Source organism: Syngnathus scovelli, chromosome 1, assembly GCF_024217435.2.
Source record: "Syngnathus scovelli strain Florida chromosome 1, RoL_Ssco_1.2, whole genome shotgun sequence".
Classification (NCBI taxonomy): Eukaryota; Metazoa; Chordata; class Actinopteri; order Syngnathiformes; family Syngnathidae; genus Syngnathus; species Syngnathus scovelli.
The window spans coordinates 9,259,029-9,282,067 of NC_090847.1; the positions used below are offsets into that span (position 1 = coordinate 9,259,029).

Sequence of the window (23,039 nt, forward strand, 5' to 3'; positions counted from 1 at the left end):
TTTTACCACCATCACCACTCTGCTAGACTAACAAACCCGTCAAGTTTAAGACCTTGGGCTGATGAAAGGACTTTGTAAATCAGATTTTTCCAACTACAGAAAGAGTCGATTTGACAGAGCTACCCTGAGCGACATTTTGTCCAACAACACAAATTATTAAAAAAAAAAAAAAAAAAAAACAGTAAAAAATCTTTAAGTGTACACATTTCAGTAATATGTACAGCATATAAGGAAAATAAATACAGGATTTCAAACAGTTAACCTCTGTCCAAATTAAAATTAAGTACAGTTACTTTCTCTCTCTCTCTCTCTCTCTCTCTCTCTCTCTCTCTCTCTCTCTCTCTCTCTCTCTCTCTCTCTCTCTCACTCTCTCTCTCTCTCCCACTCCCACCCCCACTCTCACTCTCACTCTCAACTCACCCACACTGTGGATGAGAAGGCGCGCGGTCGAACTTTACATTAAAACGCGCGGCACCAAATGCGCAACGACCAGTCACCGACTCGAATCAACTGATGGGATCATACCACCTTAAAAGGCGACCGAACGACAACTTGACAGCTTCTGCAAGATTACGTTGCATTTTTCTAACGGCAATAATATTATCTTTAATAATGAGCCAAAGTGGATACCAGCGTCTCTTCGCCTAACTCCGCAGTTCAAGGTGAAAGTTCCCACGCGTTTATTATTCCAAAGGGGAGAAAAACGTCATTTGGCGCAGAGAGATGGACCTGTGGGGGCTTTATCTTCTACATCTCACAAGTTACGGTAAGTGGATTGAATCATCAAAATGACTTATTTTTAGCTGCGATGGACTGAACAAAGAGCGCATAATGTAATTCTTTTGTTCATTTCTATTTATTTTTTATTCTTTTATTTTTAATGTTACTAATATTTCTCTTTTTTTATGTGCACTTTTTATTTTAAACTGCTGCATTACCAATTGCGACTGCTTCGATCGACTCCCCCTTGTTTTATTGTTATTACACAGTAGTAATTATTTATGCTTGCTGAGCTGTTTATTCCGGTAAACAATCCCCATACAGCATTAAAGTGACACCTGCTCTCCATGTAATTGAAAGAAGGAGCACTATTGATTTTTTTTTTAAAGGGGAGGCAACGGTGTACTGTGGTGTGTCTCATTTTCTGTTATGTGTGTCCATGTCGTACATGCTAAAAATAATTAAAGAGCAAGCCACACATGCATGTGCTTGGGAAGATAAGACACTAATGGAGGGGTGGGCAACCCGGGGCACCTGTGGGTTTGGTCCAATCAGCCATGCAATTGTAAAATCCTCAGAGAAGCTGCTCTAAGAAGCTGATTTAACCTGATTTTTCCAAAAGAAAAAAAAATGTAATCACATTTTTTCCCATCAGTTTAGTAAGGAGACAGCACCAAGATCCCTCTAAGCCAATCCATCCATTTTCAATAGCACTTGTCCTAAAAATAGGTGCGCTGAAGCCCGTGCCAGCTAACTTATGTACACCCTGCCAACCTTGCCACAGGGCACACACTGAAGTCAATCTGCTTAAGAGCAACACATGCTTGAATACATGCCATCCCTCATTGAGACACATTCTTTGACAATGATTAGGTTATGCGCCAAAATTAATTAGCAGTGCAAAGACTAAAACACTTAATGACATCATGAATCGAATGAAATCGCATTAGTTTTGAATTCAAGTTGACTAAAAGTCAAACTGCGGGAGGTCTCGAAGTACAGACATTGATCAAGTGGAGGGTCAGCTGCTGCATTGCGTGGGACGCAGAGTTCAAGCTACATTACTGTAGCCGTGGCTGTTATGAAAAATGAAACAGATCCCCGGCGAGCAGCCTGCGAGGCGAGCTTTGATGTTATCGGTGTGATAAATGTGCACCGGTGCACACGTTGACAAATCCACATCGAAGCTGTAAATTATACGGAATTAAGCACAAACCGGAGAGTGTGTGATTATTTTAGGTTAGATAAGAAGTTCCCTGGAGATCCTGCAAGTGAAATGGCAAAAAGGAGAGAGTTCATCATCAACAAGTTCCTGTGGTGGCACATGCTGTTCAAAATGGTTTTGCATGCATTGCCAGCATTTCCATTACGTGTACAAATATTGACAGATTAGTTGACTGCTTCACAATTGACAATTTTATAGAACATATATTTGATGATGTCTCCTCATCAAGAAAGTCACCAGGAGCTGAGCCGCATCCCACAAATGTATACTGTTCAATCACAGTCCTGTACTGGTTACTCTGATAAAGGGAAAAGCTATTCAGTAGCTAGTTGAATTGGTGATAAATGAATAGGTCAACCTTTGTATGCTCCAATGTAAGCCATATTCTTGTATTATCAGATGCCAACGTTTTGCCTTTGACATGGCGAGGCCTGATTAAAATTGTCAATTGGGGCATTTGTACATGTCTGTACTGCTTATTTGTATGGTTTTATTTCAGTTATTCATTTTCAAATATTTAAATGGTTTGGCCCCACCTTCTCTGAGCTCCTTCACCCATACGCACCCGCTCGGTGCCTTATCTTCGGAGGACCAGACCTTATTAGCGATACGGAGGCCGAAGAGGAAGCTCAGAGGCAAGTGAGGCTTTTCGGTTGCCGTTCCTGCTTTTTGGAGTGACTTCCCATTAAACTTTAGGCAAGCCACCTCACTCATCTTACCTTTGTTATTAATTCATTCTTTTGTACCTTTAGCTGTATCAGTTGTGAGAGTGCACTCTATATGATGATGACAATTATCATTGTTTTTGCTTTATTTATGAAACTTTGTTTTCCTGTTGTTTTTTCTGTGTTTGCCTTGTGTTGCACTGTTGCATACCAAACTGCCTCCTGGGAACAATAAAGATCAGTACCAGATCAACCTCCACAACATTCTATGTGGCCCTTGTCTTACTTTTAAAACTAGCTATCCATCATAAAAATGATATACTAATGACCAAATGCAGAGCCAATTATGTTACATGATGGAGTTCCTATAGAGAACTTGTTAGATATGGGACAAGAAGTGTAACTTTCACACAGCCCGGCTACACATCTAATTTGTAAATGGGAACAGAGTCTCGACTCTCAGTGATTACGCATTGTTCGAGCACCCCCCTGGCCCAGAGGGAAACTCTAACTACGATGCAGACTGCGATTAACACAAGTTTGACATCACTGCTCTAATTGTCCCGAGATATGACTATATTGTGAAACCTTGTATGTCTATCATGCATCTGCCTGGCGACCAGTCAAGGGTGTACACCGCCTATCGCGACAATGTCAGGTGTGATAGGATCCTGTTACCCGGAGCACTAATGAGGATAAGCGCTGCCGGAATTGGATGAGTGGATGGATGAGTTACTATATTGCTCTAAGAAGTGCACACAGTGAATGCACCATGCTGGGAGCTTGATGGAGAAAGCAATGGTAACTAACTTAGTGAGACGTGACAAATGAACAACTCTGTAAACTGTCAGGTAGTTTGACTTGAACATGTCAGTGTTCTGAGCTGATCAATAGGTGTTGACCCTTTAATGGAAAAAGGAGTCCAGAACATTCAGAGTCAATATAAGAATGGGGCAATTGACTCTTTAAAGTCTGAATGCCTCATTTGAATCATTTCAATACATTTACAAGGTATGATGTACCGTATTTTCCGGACTATAAGTCGCTCCGGAGTATAAGTCGCACCAGCCATAAAATGCCCCAAAAAGTGAAAAAAACATATATAAGTCGCTCCGGAGTATAAGTCGCACTTTGGGGGGCAATTTATTCGACAAAATCCCACACCAAAAACAGTCATGAACGAGCAACAACAGGCTAAACAATAGCAACAACAGGCTAAACGATAGGTATGCTAACGTGACAAATACAAACAAAGAGCTGAGAACGGGCCTGACGTAACATATAGAGTGATTAAGGACAACTATTACATGAATAACATGTTTATAAAACCATCGGTGTCACTCCAATTCATTAAATAGCAACAACAGGCTAAACGATAGGTATGCTAACGTGACAAACACAAACAAAGAGCTGAGAATGGGCCAAATAATAATAAATAATAATAATAAATATAAGGAGCAAAAATAGAGCAAGTGTACATACAGCAGACAGTGGACTTGGATATGGTGCTTTAAAGTGTTAATTGCTTTATTTGATGTTTTCTCTATTTTTTATGTTTTGAATATGTTCAAGATAAAGATATAAAAGCATGTGAAGTGATCAACTATACTAAAAATAACATGGGAAGTGGTCAACTATACTTGTAAGTAAGTGGACTTAATGCTCAAGTAAAAATTTGTGAAATAAAACATATATAAGTCGCTCCTGAGTATAAGTCGCCCCCCCACCCAAACTATGAAAAAAAGCGCGACTTATAGTCCGGAAATTACGGTACCTTGTTCTGTACCTAGATGTGAGGTGGAACTATAGTCTCTCGGCACTCAGCATCAGCCAAAATGTAATTTTTGACTTTATAGCTTCGACATTGGAGGATGTGACCTGTATCCGTAATGGTGATAGATAAGTACTCCAGAGCATGCGATTAGCAAGCATATTGGCTTGACCTCCTGCAAAACATTTGTCATGACTTACACCTGAGGCAGGTGGCATCATAGTTGGCATCACAGCATAATACACATACATTGTATGTGTATTTTTAACGTCTTTTATGCTTCATTATCACTATTTAGCCCTATGAAAAATGTGCAGGATAGGAGATTGTGTAACACGTAATATTCTGCAATATGAGATTTATGGGGAACTTAATGCTGTGTTATGGAATCCTGATATCACGTTTTTTCCTCACTCGTCGACACTAGGCATCTATTTTCTAGCGCATTTTGCCTTTTGCGTGAGCTCAAGGCTCGCTGCATTTCTGCTGGTCTCTGTCAAGCTGGGTGTGCCCACGTAGTATATGGAGTGTTGTTGGAGATGTGACAATTTGGTGGAAAACAAACAATGGCCATTAAGGTGCTTCTGTTTTGGTTAGCAACATACTTCAAATGAGCTGAGCAATTTTTATAAATACTTTTCACTCTCTCTCCAGCATTGCTGTAATAAGCCTGTTTGGAGTCTGTACCAACCACCTCCTACTTTGGATGTGCCTTTCATTGTCATGACACCAGCAGATGGAGCAAAGGCGTGGCGACTTGTCAAGTTCTAAATGTAATTAACTGCAAGCTCAGTAAAAATATGGATTGTATTTTCGCTCGTGGGGGCAGTACTTCATTACCAAGCTGCCAAACTACACCAAAGTGTTCTGAACATCATATGGCACATGCAACAGAAACATCGTCAAACACAAAAGTCCCTTCTTTGCCTGCCAACTCCCGAATCGGGCCGGCATGAAGTAGTAAATTATTTAAACTGTTTCATCACAATCAGTCAACATTCAGAAAGACAGACAACTTTTCTCACTGCAGCTACATGCTTGATTGTGTAACTTCACGCTTGATGGGTGGGCAGGCACTCACTCCACACACCCATCGATTTGGGTGGAAGGAATATTTTAATCCCCTTTTAATACATTGTAGAATTAGAACAGCTATAAACTTCAAACATCCGTCCTCACTGTATAGTAGCCTGCGTCTTTTCACTGAACTTTTAACGTAGCTGATTATTAGACCACAAGGGCCTTGCACACATCTCATGAGCAGGAACTAAAGCTCTATTAAGGATGTCAGTATTCCATCTAACAAAATGCAGTGGCTTAGTAATATTCACTCACTTGTTGTGCGACAGCGGAGTTAAAAGCTTCCCAGACGGAAAGGCTCTTCGACTTCACCTCCGGTGGACTAGCTTGTTTCGCCAGTCAGAGCCTTTAAAACGTATTCAATTATTAAGGCTGCAAAGTCTGCAGAGGAGACGCATTCACTCGATGTCCGTTTCGCTGTGCTGCCCTTTCACTGTGTCATTATTCAATGCCTCGCATAATTGTCTGCCTCGGTAATGACTTCAATCACTACACAAAGTTGACAGTCATCGATCCAAAGCAAGTCACATCCTGATTATGACTGTCAAGGACCCTGATGTGGGATGTGTTTAAAGAAAATAACCAGTAAATGATAGGGCGGCACAAGGAGCAGCAGTTCACCAAAGTGATTCAAGCCTTCAAACTTGCTGTTATCTAGTTTTGATAGGACAACGCTGAAGAAATGACACTACAATGAAACGTGTACAGCTGTACGTTATAAAATTACTGTTATCTCCAAATGACTCAACACACAGCCGTTAATGTCGAGATTGCTGGTCCCACTTTGGACACTTTTATTCTGGGGTGTCCTCACTTTTGTTGCCAGCGGTGAGGAGTAAAATGCAGGATCTGATGTCAGGCTCCCCCCCACTGCGTCTTCCCTCACGCTGTCACTTATGTTATACTAAATGATCATTATCCTGGATTGCTCTTTCATTCTGCTACACTTTTGAGGATGAGAGAATGGTCAGCTGGGATGATATGGAAATATCAATATCAGCCTGGAATTTATTTGTAAGAAACTGGTTATGTACGGGAAGATTATCAGCATGGTGAGTAGTGCACTGAGAGGCTCCTGTGGGGTTATTATAGACTTTGAAATTTCTTTTATTATAGCTGTTTATTAATTCTTTTTTGACTTGCTTTTTTACAATTCCATTAGGTCTAATTAGTTTTTAAAGCAAGTTTATTCATTTTTATTTGTTAAAAATACTTTGTTTTAGTTTTGTTTTCATTTATTTTAATATTTGTTTAATATATGGAGTATTTCTTGAGGGGAAGACAAACATAAAGTAAACTACAATTCTGAATTGACTTTCTGTATAGATAAAGAGCAGTACCACAATAAATACATTTCAAATGAACTCTGAAAGATCATGTATTACATAAATTGACAAAGATGAAAACAAAAGACATTTTCTCTCCATTTAGGATTATTTTCATAATGGTAAGATGTAGTGTTTTTACTTTATTTCAGTAATGAAAATGTTAATTCCCAAGTTTAGTAGTTTTTAGTTACTATTTCATTTGTTGTTAACAACCTTGGTCTACTGACAGAGCAACAAGTGACTGACAAAACCATAGTAATGCTCTGATTGGCTGAATCAGTAGATCAATTTATAGGACGTGTGGGATATAAATTAATAGCACTTACAAAAAAAAATCTTGACTGTGAATCACGGCTTTTACTTTATCATTATAACATGAGATCATATTATTAAGGTAATTTATATAACTAGTATAAAATGAATTTGGAAAAATCCTTAATGACATCGCATTCATCCTTTAGAATATGTTGACTGTTTTTCACATCAGTTATAATATTTTGACCCTCAGACAAATTCAAGTGAAATATTTTCAACAGCTTTGACCCCCAGCAAACTTCAAGCACAACAATGTCTTCTTATCACATCAGTACCATTATCAGTATCATCGGTACCTAATTCTATTTTCCTTGGTATCATATTTTTAAGGAAATATGCACTATCACAAATCGGAGTGCTATCACAACAAACCAATTCTATAAGGCACTGCAAACATCTATCTTGATCACTATGCTCAGCGACAGAAGATGGCGTCCCCTAAAAAAAAAAAAAAAAAAAATATTTTGTGAAATCGAGGGAAACTGAGGCGCATTAACTCGGATTCTTCCCACTAAGAAAACCTGCTCCAGAAAGGGAAGCCTTATGCCTTTGCAGAGTAAGCGAGAGCTCCTCTTCTTTCCTGGACACTGTTACGTCTAAGTGGGTTTTCATGATGATAGATGGAAGGGAATTCTTGAGAAGGGGGCCTGACAAAAGGTCCAAGGACATTCTCTCTTACCCAGGTTAGCTGAGTGTGAAATGAGAATTTTCATTGCACACTAGGACCTACAGGTACATATGGCCACTCTTTTTTTTTTTTTTTTTCTTTTTTTTTTTTTTTCTTTTTTTTTTTTTTTCTTTTTTTTTTTAGCGGATGTAATGAACCACTGTTATAGAACAATCTTTGCCGGAAACAGTAGTTTCCCTCAAGTAGAATTGTAACATTAGGACGCCAACTTATGTCTGTTCTTTGTTAAATTTGCAATAATAATGAATAGATATAAATGAATAAAGGCCCTGTCTAAGAGTGACCACTGGAACTATTATCGATCGACGTACCTAATTATTCATTTTCTAAACTACGTGTCCTTCTGAGATTCAAGGGTAACTAGAGCAGTGGTTCTTAAGCTGGTTTCGATCGAACCCTAGGAGTTCGCTGAGTTGGTCTCAGGGGTTCGGCAGAGCCTCCACTGTGGAGGTCCGAACACGTCTGATTTATTGTGTAAATTTGTGATGACGCTTATCTGAATTGGTCTCGCAAAGGCAACACACACTGATTTGCGGGTGTGTCATTTGTTGTGAGTTCATGCATTGTGTTGGTTTTGTTGTTTGAACAAGGTGATGTTCATGCACGGCTAATTGTGTGCACCAGTAAAAAAAAAAAAAAAAATCAATGTCTTGAATTTGAAAAATAAATAAATAAATAAATAAAAATTCACGAAAGAGGGTTTCGGTGAATGCGCATATGAAACTGGTGGGGTTCGGTATCTCCAACAAGGTTAGAACCACTGAACTATTCCAGCTGACTTTGGGGGTGGCGGGGCACACTAGTCATCAGTCAATCAGAGAGAACATATTCTATAGACAAACAACAAGAAGCATGTTTTGGGGATGTGGGAGGAAACCGGAGTACTGTGGAAAACCCCTAACCACTATCCAGCCATTTGATACACTGTATCATTTAAAATCAATGGACTTTCTCCATTAAAGACTAGGTTGAAAATTATGCCCGTCCATTTGAAAATTGATCTCAGTAAATCAAATGAACAATATCGCTCTTTGACAATGTGAAAAACAATCTTTTGTTATTTAACCATTAATAGGATGGAAAAACATCACTGAACTAATGGTGCATTGATGTAACTTTTCAGAGCTGCCATGACATTCTTTAGACCACAAATCATGCCAAATCATAGTTACATAGTTGCCTCAATTGATGATCTTATTTGAAATCAGTAGGATTCTTGCTTTGAAGTAAAGCCTGTATTCTTGAGAGTTTAAAGACAATTAGTTTAGAATGGCAATGTGACAGCGATTGATTCATCTCCTTTACCATTTCCTCAGTGATAGTACATGCTGGCTTTTATAACCTCACCCTCGCCTGTCTCTCAAATTTCAAACTTGCATAAACATCAGCAGCCTTGGTAAATGTTATTCGAGTTATGTTATGTTACAAATGTTGTGCAAAACAAGACCAAAGCGTAAACAATCTCGCTCCCCATACAAAAGGAGCTGACCTTAAAGCTTCTCAGCTGTACGTTTCCGCGACCGTGAATGCAACTGCGTTTTTTCCTTACGCAGATTCATGACAGACAGCAACAGCACTATTTGATATGTGGACATGCTGCATTATTAATGTAATTTCATTAAAAAGGAATTGTGGCCTCCAACTATATAGAAGTAGCAGCGTTAGTTTACATGCACAGATAAGTAAATACCACTGAGCTTCAGCCAAGATAATGCAATAGTTCCTTATCAGTGTTCCTGAGCTGGAACGTACACTAAGGCGGCTGCAAATAGTGTTTTAGCAGAAATTAATTTGCCGTCTCTTATGCCCAGGAGGAGCTCTTCTGTTAATCAAATCAGGGAAAGCTGAGTGTGGCCACAATCAAAAGGAATGTCTGGAAATGCCCGTTTATGTGAAATAAATTGAATTATTGTTGTGTTGTACAAATAGGAAATGCAGGAAATGGCTTCATAACTAGAAGCTCACGAGCCCTGGCGCGGGTCATTTGTCTTGCCTCAATTCCTTGTGATGGAATCTGACAGCAAAAAGAAACACTGCATCCTAACAATCTATCTAACTATCCATTGAGCTTCTTCTATTTCATTATTCCTGTTAAAGAAAATACAAAGATTTGCCTCAGTCAGACAGTCAAGCAATAACCTGAAATTATAGTGGAAGCTGGCCGAAAGGAGGAACAAGTCTTCCTTAAGGAATAGCCTATCTTAATTGATCAGTCACATTTAATAAGGGCACAGATTGACTTTAAGAAGAGCATAGCTAAATAATGCATACATTTACATGGAAAATGAGGTTCAAAACAAACCAAAAAAAAAACACTCATTATATAACTTGCTCCCTATGACACAGAATAAAGGGACAAAGTAACACCCACAATTTTCCACCGTTGAAAGCGTATCAGCGACGTAAAGGATCGGATGTCGTCACTTTGTAAGGATATTCTGTAGTGGGTGTGAAGTGTTAAAAGCAGTTGTTGCTGTCTGACAACTATTTTATACACAACAACAGATGTGGGTCATTGTAAAACAAAAAAAACAAAAATACATGGACTAAAAATCTAAACTTTTTACACCAATGGTCACTTTCAGAAAAAAGTGAAAAGAATTTTGGGGCCATTTTGCGATTCTTCATCTTTTGTTTATTGAAAAAAACCCTGAATGTATTGTATATTGTGTAATATTGGTTAGGGTTTAAGTTTTAATAATTCAAAGAAAGAGACAGCAAATTCTCAGCTATATGTTTAATGCAACAAAGTACATGCAGTGATGCCTTGGCTTACAAATTGAAATTTTCTCGCACCATCCTCGTAGCTGAAAACACTCGGATATCGGAAAGCATCTTGTCCCCATTGAAATGAATGAAAATGGAATTAATTAAAATTTCATATGAAAACTATAACTCTACATATTCTACTTTCTATCACATTGTACATCACGATTTCATGCCTCAATGATGTGCTCTTTCTGGGGTGCTCACCTTGCTCAGCAGGAGGCAGTGAATACAGACTTACAAGACTTTCTCAACTAACTCACTCACCAAGCTGTTGTAATATTTGTTGGTTTTCAAAGAAAATGCCTTCAACAATTGTGTCTATATTGTGTCTCTGTGTGTTGCTGCACCATCTATTTTCAAATATATGTTGCTTAAAGTGCCAAATCTAAGTGATACGACTTTTCTTGGCATTTATCGTTATCATATTTATATATTATATTTTATAGAATAGGCAATAAAGGAAAAGTTGTGGGCCGCCATGACACAGACTTTGCACACCCCCACCTTAAGTTGACAATCAACAAGGGTTCTTGCCATTGTACATTCATTCAGCATCTGCATCTGCAAACACTTAAACCCCAGCATAATAGTTCAAAAAAATCCCCCTCCCTCTGAGGTGATTGGTCAACTAATCTCAACTGTATAACCCTGTAATGAGGAGATGATAGAAGCTTGACGACGTGCCGCTTCATTCCCTCTGCGTTCAAGGAAAGGAAATGTGCCATTACTGAGGCAGCAGACAAAAGAAGAGAGAGTGGCTGGAGGGCACCTGTCTTTGCGAGCTGCAGTGGATTTACAACATCTGCTTGATGCAAGGGAGGAGGATGCCACTTCCGTTGTCCACGCCAAGATTAATTGCTCAGGAGCAGCCAATGATGCAGCCGACAAATTGGCACTCGCAAGTTCAGCAGCACTTTTGTATCTCACTGAGCTGTGATTATTAAAACTTTTGTCTCAGGGTCTTGAGCCTATTTTACACGAAGATACTGCAAATTGCATCAACTTTGGCCTTTTACGAAGAGGGAAGGATATCACTGCAACACAGTGGCATGGCATCCAGCAATTGAATAATGATTTTTTGAACGCTTTAATCAGTTGTGGCCCTAAGCTTAGTCAACCTGGCAGAATTTATGAGATGTACATGATTCTTAGAAAACGCAAGTGACCGTTCAACTTAAACTCAAAGGCATTTCAGAATGACGCAAAAACAAAACAATAAACAAACTGATGAGATGGTTCTGTTCCATCAGTCATAATGTCTCCAAAAAATATTATATAGGTTACGTACTACGAAAAGATGGAATATTAGCCGGATGACAACCAATGAATATGAAATATGATTACAAACAGGCTCTGATAGTATTTTGTTAGACATGAGTGTGCAGTGTAAAAACTGGGACAGTGGGTCAGCTGTTTTCATTTTCTCTGTATTGTGTCTACAAACTCAAGTGAACAGGAACAATTCTTTGACACCGCCATACTTCTGACTTCTCATTAAAGTCCGCAATGGCAAGAATTTGGCCTCATTTGTGCAAAGAAGCCTTTGGCCCTGTCACCACCCGCATCCCTCCCAGAGCGCTTATTAAGGCCCTAATTAATCGGATGAAGAGAATGCCACGAAGGATTCGACAGCACGGCGTGAGTGATCACTGTGAAACCAGAGCAACATTACTGTGAATGTGTCGCCCTTACAGGAATCGCCAAACACTCCTCTGGGATTTTGAACAACTTGTGGGATGAGCTATAAATGAACACATATGGAAATAATTTAGACAGGAACCTACAAGTTTGAACAAAATATGCCTTGTTGATAACCTACAATTTCCTTGAGTCTGTAAACTCTCGCTATTATAACACCGGAAAAGAAACTTGAATTATGTCATATAAAGGGAAAATCAACTTAGCCTCTACCCAATATTTTGTGTTGCACACCACACAGAAATCTCAAGGAAATGCATGGCAGGCTGAAAGAGGCACGCAAACATTGAATGTACCACTTGAGCTTGGGGGCCTAAAATAATTGTTTTCTTTTAAATAGAGAACATAAATACTTGAGTGGAAATTGAATCCCAGCTACAGGGATGATTGTTACTCTCTCTAATCACTACAGCACCAGGAAGCTTTATGACTTAATCAGAAGTAAATTGACAATCAACCAAAAATAAAGAAATGGAAGCACACTAGAATGAAATCAACCAATAATGCAGTTTACAGCACATTTAAACTCACATATACTCTATACATTACTACCTGTTGTTTACAAATACGCATATGGCTGCTACCCACTGAAGCCTGTGCGAGAAGCTAACGTCAATGTCAATGTTTACTCAATTGTTCTTATCGTGAAAAAATCCTCCTCCCCTTGGAAAGTTGGTGTTAAGCATTTCAATGATTGTTTTGTTGGTGTCAAATCATATCAAACAGCGCAAACAGGTTCTCAAATGGTACACATCAGTCAGACTGAAATCAAGTCGTTTTGTTCACTGAAACATTATCAATACAGACTCCTCCTCCCGCTCCCCTTCTTCTTTGCTTCTTTCAGAAAAAAAGACATTAATGCTGGCTTAAATAAGGTCTAATAAGGTGTTGTGACAACGCTGAAATAAAAAATGTTTTGCTTGAACTCCAATGTAAAGTAGCAGTTCCGCATTACAATAATTAGGACTCCTTGCTGTGTTTGTGAGCAATGAAAAACAACATAAATGGTGCATGCATTTATGGCACTTAAACATTGACAGTCTGCTATGCTCTCACTGAAGGGTCTGTTTTTCCAAATAACCTTCTCATTAATAATAAGAGAACGTCCCATTAGTTTACATTTGAAAGCAGTGATGATTTACGTTTTTACTATTTTGATGATTTGCTGTCAAAAATTGCTTCACTTATCTTGCAGTCAGATGTAGTTGACGTCGGTGGGCTCTTTATGCAGGCTAACCTGCTGCTAGGGATTATGTGCCTCAGTAGGTTTGTACATGTCTTTCTAGAGAAAGAGGAGAAACAGTTGTTTGGGTTTGTGAAAACAACATTTCTTTCTGTGGTGGCCAATAAAAGGTCACCAAAACACTGATGTTGCTTGGCATGAACGCGCATAAAGCTGATGTGGCCTGGAGAAATAGGGAAATGGCGACTTTTTTTTTAAGTCCGTGGGGCTCAAACCAATGTTCACATTACTTGGCAAAATTGCATGAAATTGTTGAATAACAAAAACAGCGCTGGGAATGTTTTCTTAAAAAACACACTGGAACCTTTGCCTGTGAAATGTTTGGTTCCTATGTGTTATGGTGGTTGACTTCCTTTGGACTTTTTAGGTGACAATTACGGCAAAAATGTATAATAAAGTAAATCACCTTTTTATAATTAGCCTATTCATGGTTGGCTGTTGACACATTTTCATACTGGTGTTTTTTTTTTTTGCCCTTTGGCTATTTGTAGCATTTGTGATTCTACAAGATGGTAGCCCAGAATAATAGGAAAGTAATAATTGGTGTCACAGAAGTAAAGTGTAGAGACAAAACCCTGCTGCTAACAGTGAAAATTTGTGAGTAATTAAAGTCTCCCCATAAAGGTTTCAATTACTCACACAGTAGATGGCAACCGCAAAGCACTACTTTCGTTTAAATAAAACGTCTCTGCTCGATTCAACGCACAAAAGTACCTTAACTTACCAGTGAAATTCATTGGGTGACCACGCTAGCAATTTTATGCGCGTTTATCTCAAATCCTCTTTCCCCATTGAAATGAATGGAAGTTGCATTATACAGTTCCAACATATTGTTAAAATTTATTTTACGTGTTAACATGAAAAATTAAACTCCATAGTGTTTCACTTCATAAATGTATACAGTACAGACAGTTAAATAGCATTTAAACATGCAGGGACATGCTCCCCCGTGCTCCAAAGAACTCCTTGCCCCAAAACCTGCCACCCAAAGCCTCCGCTCATCCAACTCACACCTTCTCCACGTCCCGAAAACCAAGTTGCGCACAATGGGCGACCGGGCCTTCTGCCATGCAGCCCCCACACTGTGGAACTCCCTCCCCGACCACCTAAGAGCACCCCAATCCACCGACTCTTTCAAAACCGGACTTAAAACGCACCTCTTTACTCTAGCATTTCCGTAATCCTGTTCTCACATCCTGGTTGTTGTCCAGTTGTTTTATACTTGTCTTTGCTTTGTTTTCTTGTTTTTACTTGCCATGTAGCACTTTGAGATTCCTCCGAATGTAAAGTGCGTTATAAATATAATTTATTATTATTATTATTATTATTATTATTATTTCATGGACTAAGCGGTTCAGAAAATGGATGGATGGATGGATGAATTAGATCTTCATTTCATGCTTTTATTGTGCAGTTCCTTTTGAGGTGCATTACTTGCTCACCAGAGGCAATATAATATTACAGCGAATGACTGATCAATCTAAGTTGTCTAAATGTGTGATTGTGAAAGTGAGTGGTTGTTGGTCTATGTGTGCTTTGCTATTTGTTGGTGACCAGCTTGGGGTGTACCCTGACTATTAAATGAATTGCTCATTTTTCACAGAGGCTAAAAGAGGCCTGTGAAAATGTTCATACTCTCTGTGTACATATGTTGCTGCACCATCTGTGTTCTAATAGCTGTTGCTTATAGGGTTATAAAACTGTGTTATTGTTAGTAATTAGTCAGTCTAAGGCATTTTGCCTTGTGTGTCAGCATTAAGGTAGCTGACTTTTTCCCAGACAAAAAATGATTTCTATGAAATAGTTGTTATTATGTTGAGGTGTCAATACATGTGTGCTTTTTCTAAATAAGATTATCTCCAAACTGTTTATTTTTTAATGGTGGGGGGTTGACTGTGCTGTTAGTTAAGTTCCACTTCTCGTTAAGTATTATGCGAGTGAACTTTCAGCGTTTCATTATTGTTAAGTTTGATTGACAAGGCTTATCACATGTACTGATATAAAATGAAAATAGCAGAAATTCTCAGACAGACTGTAAAGCTTTTGGGTGACTGAGTCAGGGGAAAATTTTAACGTGATGCTAATGTGACACACTATATGATTACAGCAGTGGCTAAGACTAATAGCACAATTTAAGTGTATTGTTCGAGATATCAATGTCTTACTCTCCTTTAGTCTTGCTCTCTGGCCTAAAAGGTCTTTTTACATCGAAAGAAAAGCATGTGATAAGTGTGCTCAGTGCAGATTGGAGTTTCCTGTCATACGTTAATCCCTAATTGTCACCCGTCTGCACTGCAATTCAGTTCATTTCAATGCGAGACCAATTTCAAAAGTTTCGACTGTACATGCGAAGTTTTAGAGCACAAGTTATTTCTCTGTGGCGCCCACGTTAACAATGCATATCTGTGATATAAAAAGACACCTAATTCTCCAAAGAGAATTACTTAAAAATTTCACCTAGTAGAAGAGTACATGAAGTACTTCCAAATGGGCTCCTGTTTTGCATTTCAATTCCGTGACCCCTTTTGGGCCAACATGTTTCCAGACAGTTGTTAACATCTGTCAAGTAACAAGACAAGAATGTGCGAATCTATCTCATTTAGCTCCTTAATTTATATTTACACTTTAAACTGTATTAATAAAACTGTGAAGGATAGTCACCAAGCTTCCTGGGGGGGAAAAAGACGCATTTAAAGGAGCTCTCCTTCATAAACTCATGATGTCATTGGTCTGCCATCAGTGAAAGTGTTGAAGTTGAAAAGGTGTTGATTTTGCCGGACAGTGGTTTTTGTACACTCTACTTTTCAGATGATTTGAATTTCTGCTTTCGTGCATCTGATTGCTGCTTGTACAAAAAAAAAAAACATGTTACTCAGTCATTCCTTTCTGTGTTCCTCACAAATATCTTGTTAGTTGTGTATAAATTGTTGAACAAATGGCAAAGCATATTCTGCACTGCAAGTTTTTATTAACAACTGAATGCAGCAACACTATATTGTGATTCATGAGCTTCAGACATACAAGACACTCATGCTAAAAGCTATTGATATTGTTTTCACAATTTCTTTTTACCTGACATAGAAATGCAATTGCTATGCACAAAAAAAATGGACAAAAAACCCCACATTGAAAGGCATCCAATCAAGACAGCTTTTATATACGTATCGTTGTTCTTCAGTCATTCATAAGGGCATATTTTTCCATGTGCTTCAGTAGAAAAGGCGTGATGCCTCCATAAAATTCACACACTGGGTGGAGTGACCTCGAAAGAAGGTGTTTCCTGACAAATCTGACGACGTGAGCATTCTTCCCGAGACTTAAGCATCTTTCCTCTTCCACTGTCAGAAGGCTGCACTAAAGTCTGGCGCCTCTCGAAACAAAACATTACACTGCACGTTTGATTCAACAAACTGCTTCTGTGCTCCGCTCATTGTATACTATTGATATACATTCTATTTTTTCATATTAGAAAAATGGTTGTGCTGCATCCTACAAAAAAAAAGTTTAAAGGAGGCTGCATGTCCAATTTAGAAAATCAAATTCAATTAAAAAAAGAGAAGATGTCATCAGCAACACATATTTCAGTGTTTTAAGCCCTCCAAACTATTTCAGGAATTACTTCGAGGTGCCCTTCCTCATTATTTCTAGCTATCCACTATGAGAACCTAATCCTTAAAGGCACTCGTGAAATGCTTGGTAGAATTTGCTCATGTGGCAGTGCAAAGGTTTTTTTTACACTTGAGAGCTCAGATTCTTTTAGATCTCCATGTCAGGCTCTGTTCCTCGAGTGACCTCTTGTCTCAGGCTTTAAAACAGAGACTAGCAAAGGAGCCCCAATAAACGATGTAACTGAGCTGCCGTGGGTCCCTCACCATAATGAACTCCTCTGCTTCGGAATCTGACCCACATTTGGCATTTTAGTCTTTCATTGACAACTTGTTACCAAGCGTCCAGCACCGTGGATGAGTGATGACAACTATTACACATCACTAAGACGCAAAATCAAAGTGCGATATAAAACGATAGCGTTCTCAAGGAAGACATGCAAGGAATTTGAATAACCTAAACGCTAAAAACAGACACTCTTGTCGCACATGGCCAGTTTTGTGCACATCTGGATCCATAAAATTGGAAAACAAAGTAAATTCTTGAGGATTTACGGCATCGTAACAAACTGCGCTATGGATTTTGCCATGTTCTTTGACTTTATGGTGATGGAGGATCTCACATGATTCATGTTGTGTCTGATTGTGTCTGCTGCATTATGCCGCGGCTGCCAGCAGATTTCAATGTCTAAATGCAGGCTGGGAGCTTTCTTAAGTCCAAGGTGGTGATTTTGTTGTTGAGTATTTGTAACTGTATGGCAATGTTGCTCCCATTCTTTTTCTCGATGTTTGAGTGACAGACACAGCTGGCAGCAAGACTGGGTGTCTTTAACACACAGATCCTGAAAAAATCATGAAAATTTAGGTAGCTCTGCACACACATTAATTACAATTTAGCATAGATTAGCCTGTGTTGTACAAATTTGGTACCTTGGTTGTAAGTTGAATAAACCAGAAAATATTTTACATCTAAGTGTGAAACCTCAAGTTGTTTTTATCAGGTTAATTCATGATTTAAAAACAAAACAAACAAAAAAACAGATAAATTAATCGATTATTAAAACAGTTGTTAGTCCTATTGGACTGTTCAATTATCACAATTAGCCGTAGTAATTGCAGGTGAAAATATATCATGTTTTACTGATCTTTAAGACCAATGGAAACTGAGACCTCTTTGAGAATGTACGTAACGAGTCACCGGTATGTGATAATGCAAATGCATATTGAGATGTGCCAGTAAAGCAAGATGACGCTCGCTGCAGTAAAATACAATAAGATACAATATTTATATCCCACTTTCACTACAGCCATATGACACTTGTTGGGTTCTGAAACCAAGCCTTTGTTTTCGAAGTTTTTCCAATGGAATTGTTTGTTTTTGCCGGGGTTAATAAAACACGGAATAATGTGAGACCCAATTGAGGCAAATTTCCTTTTAGGTTCTCATCAGCCTTCAGTCATTCAGAGGACTGCAGGTGTAAGGCAGTTGATTTCCCATTTGACTAACTGTCGCCAGTGCTTGAAAGAGTTTGAAACGTATGTATGCGCTCCCCTGAATTATCCACAGCCTATGGAAGTTATTATGATGTCGTTGGCCTTCACTCATTGAAAGCACCGACGTTGTACAGCTGTTGATTTTGTGATAATGCTCAAATTCTAATCATGATTACTTGAAACTGGAAACTTGCCAGGACAACAAATTTAGCTAGTTTGGATTTTTTTTTTTTACCGTCCTCTCTTGTTACAACCAGCTGTGTGCCTGTGTGTACATTTAGACATTTGATAAGCTTCCATAAGCATGCCTTTGCCATTCCGAGGAGGCTTCCTGTCTCCTTGGAACCGCAAGCGACACAGCAGCACATTAGCTTTCCATTAAGGATCAGAGTGGCTTTATGCGTCTCTGCTCCTTTATCATAGCATGTCTGCGCATCATCATCTGCAAGGAAGACACGATTTGAATGTTTAAGGAGACGCTGAGCAATTTTGCAGGGAGAAAACGGTCCACCATTCTGTATGTCTGTAGCGTTCAGTCAAAGCTAAATATGCAGAGGCTCTTTAGTTGGCTCGAATTTCCCGTGTCCGTCAGCAGGTAGTTAAAAGTTTCAAACTTATTTCAGCTTGCCAATGATGTTAGCCTCCGGTGCTTAAGAGAGCCCAAACAAGACAGACTTTTCAGGCAATCAATTTTCTGTTTACTATCTGAGTTCAGGTAAAATTTGATGATCTTCGATTTTCTCCGGGTTTGCCTAAGCAATGAATGTTCAAAGCTACGACGCATAACGAATTGACACCCCGATGCTGATAGAATCTCTTGTGACTATTGATGAGTTGCGGTGGATGAGAAATTTGTTTTGTTTGCTTAGGCCAGATTGTCACAACTGGATTCAAAAATGGTCAGAAGTGCAATCCAGTCCCTTTTATTTCAAGCAACAAAGACTGGTTGCAACAGATGAATTTTTTTGGGGGGGTGGGGGCACTCTGTCAAATTCAGTGTAATACTTTGGATTTTTTTTTATCTGAAGCTCTATTAAATGTAATTATGCATAGACATTGTGGTTTCTCTTTCTTTTCTTTCTTTTTTTTTTAAAAAAGGATCAAGGAATCTATTTTCCCCTCTGAGTGCTATTAACTGCTGTTCATTCACATGGGTTATGTCCAAAACCCAGATGCAAATAGCAAAAATGTCAGAATGATTGACAACCCTCCTTAAAAAAATTCTACTTACTTATATGTAGAAATCATATATTCTTTAATCATATCCCCAAATTATGATTCCAAAATACACTTCAAGGGGTTGTCTTTGCTTGGATGAAGCTCAGCTTAGTTTTATCCTACTCTAGACATGAAATTCATTGAGACTTGTAGACTATTCTGCCACAATGACTCGGAAACCAATTAACAAAAGATTGGTTCCACATAATTCTCAATGCTCAATCCCTCAATTATATATTAGGGAGAATCTTGTCACGCCCGTGCCACAGCACGCTCGGCCTGCACTTCACTCGGCCACACCCCTTTCGTTACCATAATGTCTGTCACCTGCTTCCTATTGTTACCCTGTGTATTTAAGCCCTGCCCGTGTGTTTCTCCCTGTCGGTGTCTACTGTTGTGTCCATTCCTGTTCGTGCCCAGTGTTCCTGTTCGTGTCATCTGGTTTTCCCTCGGTCTGTCTGAAGGCTCACGGTCAGAATTTTAATCTTGTCCAAGGGGACTTCATGTCGGTCAGTCTGTCTGTTTTGCTGGCCGTGAGTCTTCCTCCCGTCTGTGTCTGCCTCCCTTCCAACTCCTTTTCCCTGCAATAAATCCTGGTTCAAGCTGCATTTGGTCGCCCTGGCTCAACTCATTCCTGACAAATCTAAATTTGATCTAGTGGATTCAAAGTCTACACACCCCTGTTAAAATGCAAGTTTTTTTGTGATTTACACATGTACACACATTTTGAAAGCATTTATAATGGTCTTGTACTTTTCAATTACCAAAAACTTTTTATATCCGTATTCACCCACATTTAGTCTGTCTTTAACGAAACATTTCCCAGAGTCGGCATTCTTATTATGTATTGTGTGCAGGCCTGTTGTCAGAGTTTCCCCTATTTATTAGAATTCTAAACTAGACAGCATGGAGTGAAAGATCTGTGGTGTGAAATGATGAAAATTGTTGGACAGATCTCAAGCCAAACTGCAGATTAAAAAAAAAGTGTTTTGCATTTTAAGCACATTGTGCTTCAAGTGTGACTGTGACTCTTTTCAGGACTTTGAAGCTAAATGAGGCAGCTTTTTTTCCTGCTGGTTCTTGAATGCAGCATGTGTTTGAAGTGTGAGCCAAGTGACAGCGTTTCATTTTGAATACTTGCTGTCTCAAAATCAATCTGCGTGCCTTTGATGTCAGAAATAGCTCACTTTGTGCCCTCAAAATCAAATATTTTACAATGTTTAAATTTATATTTGCTTTTTTGGCCTGACTTTAATGTATTATATCAATGCCTTGTTCTTTTAAAGACGACATCATGGAAACGGACAGGGTTCATAAAAGGGACTTGTTGGGTCGCACTTAACTTTTTAGTACTTGAGGGTGGCTCAGAATGTTACTTTGTTGCGTGTTATAGTACTTGAGACTTGGTATTTTTGTTCAATTAAGAGTTTTGAAAGCAACAAACATTCTACCTCCGATCACAAATGACAAGCATATGGCAGCTGGCAGATAGCGACAAGCACAAGAAGCTACTGTTTGCAGCTTACATCTTCACTCTGTTTCTTCTTAAAAGCACAAACAGATGGACTCAGATGCACAGCACTAGGAAAATGAAATCCAAATTCAAGTCATTTGTTTACCAATTGCCGCTCACTGACAGTTTCACCAAGCCGAAACGACAAAAACAGGATGTAGAAACCTACAAACAGTCATTAATTAACAGAGGGTAAGTTCAGTTCTACATGACTGCTGACAAAAGTATTTGGACACCATCCGTCCGTCCGTCCGTCTATCCGTTAATCGACCCACCATTCATCGAGACTTTTTGTATTTTTCCAAGTAATACACCTCAAGGTACCACAGTATTTAAACTACCTCTGATTATTGTTTTTATGTTAAGTATATCACACCAATATATTTCCTTGCTCAGTTCAAAAAGGTAATTTAAACAGTCTTCTTCTGTCATCCTTCTGTTCATATATTGGCATTATTCAATCAAGACAACACCTATCAGTCGATCAACAGTACATTGTCAATGTGAGGATTCAAATGAATTTGACTGATTTATTTGAATAAATGTAGCCGTTCATCTTTTTGGTAGACAACAGAAAGTTGGGGAGCAGCCAAAAGAAGAAGGAGCTACGTGTCAGCGTTTGTGTAACGCCTGGGCTAGCTTATAGAAGTGTGAACCTCTGCAGAGAAGCGTTTGTCACTCAAGTAGCTTTACGTTGACAAGGCCAGGTGCTCCTGTTAATCCAGACATAAAATCAATTTCCAAATCTTAAGAGAGCCTGTGATCATTCGAAGGAGCAGGAGTAATGCCTCTACTCGAGTCGGCCTCATTACATTTCATTTTCCATTTTATCTGTCCTGCAGTGGACCATTTAGTCAGCGTACACGGGTAACTGATCAGCTAATCCGTCTGTGATTTATGTGGCAGGCAAAGTGAGGACTTAACTGAGCCTCGGAACGCATTGATTACTCACATGGTTAATAGGCTAAAGCCGCCGCTACATCAAGATGAGCTCATTGGAAATGTCAAATCAGCTTATCCATTTGCATTCGTAATGAATGGTGACTATTTCGGCTTGTGCGCTACGCAGCACAAGCCGACACTTGTAGCCGGGACAAACGGGCTGATACACACGTTACACACACTACCACATACACAGGTTTCTATTAGAAGGGTTTTGCTGACTTCTAATGAAGAGAATAGAAGATCTTACACTCACTTAAAAGTGTGATGTTGGCAAGACCTGTAACGGGTTATAGGAATGTGTCCCAGAATTATCTGCTGTGCATAAAAGTGTAGCGGTTTTATTGAGGCAGATGTCGGAGACTTCGGATTAGAGCTCATGCCTTGGACTATGACACGGAAACCTCATAAAACTAATAGAAGCTACTTTCTTCTTAGAATCATCATGGAAAATGCATAGTGGCAAGAGAACAAAGGAAGAAATTGTCTTAAAGGTCACAGCTTCCATGAAAATAAAATGAGTCTGTGAAAAAAAAAAAACGTTTCTATCTGTTTAATTGCGTTTAATTTTAAGCGGAGACTCGTGAAATCAAGGAAGAATGGTGTAGTAGTGTTTAGCATATCTGCCTAATTTCTAATGTTTGAATCTCAGCTCCCTTTTCATGTTCCCTCAGCTGGGTTTTCTCAAAGTTCAGCAAAGTACAGCAACTTCTTTCTACATTTCAAAAACATCCTTTTTAGGTTAAGAGAAATAAATTGTTCAAA

The 23,039-nt window shown here is 38.9% G+C and overlaps 1 protein-coding gene across 1 annotated transcript in view; it reads left to right on the forward strand.

The window, feature by feature from the left end:
* Positions 1–410: 410 nt before the first annotated feature.
* Positions 411–23,039, forward strand: part of gfra4b (GDNF family receptor alpha 4b) — a 31,537-nt gene continuing 8,908 nt past the window's right edge. The window contains exon 1 of the mRNA XM_049753631.2: positions 411–766. Within this exon, the coding sequence (XP_049609588.1) occupies positions 724–766 (43 nt within the window). The 5' untranslated portion in view covers positions 411–723. The remainder of the gene's footprint in view (positions 767–23,039) is intronic.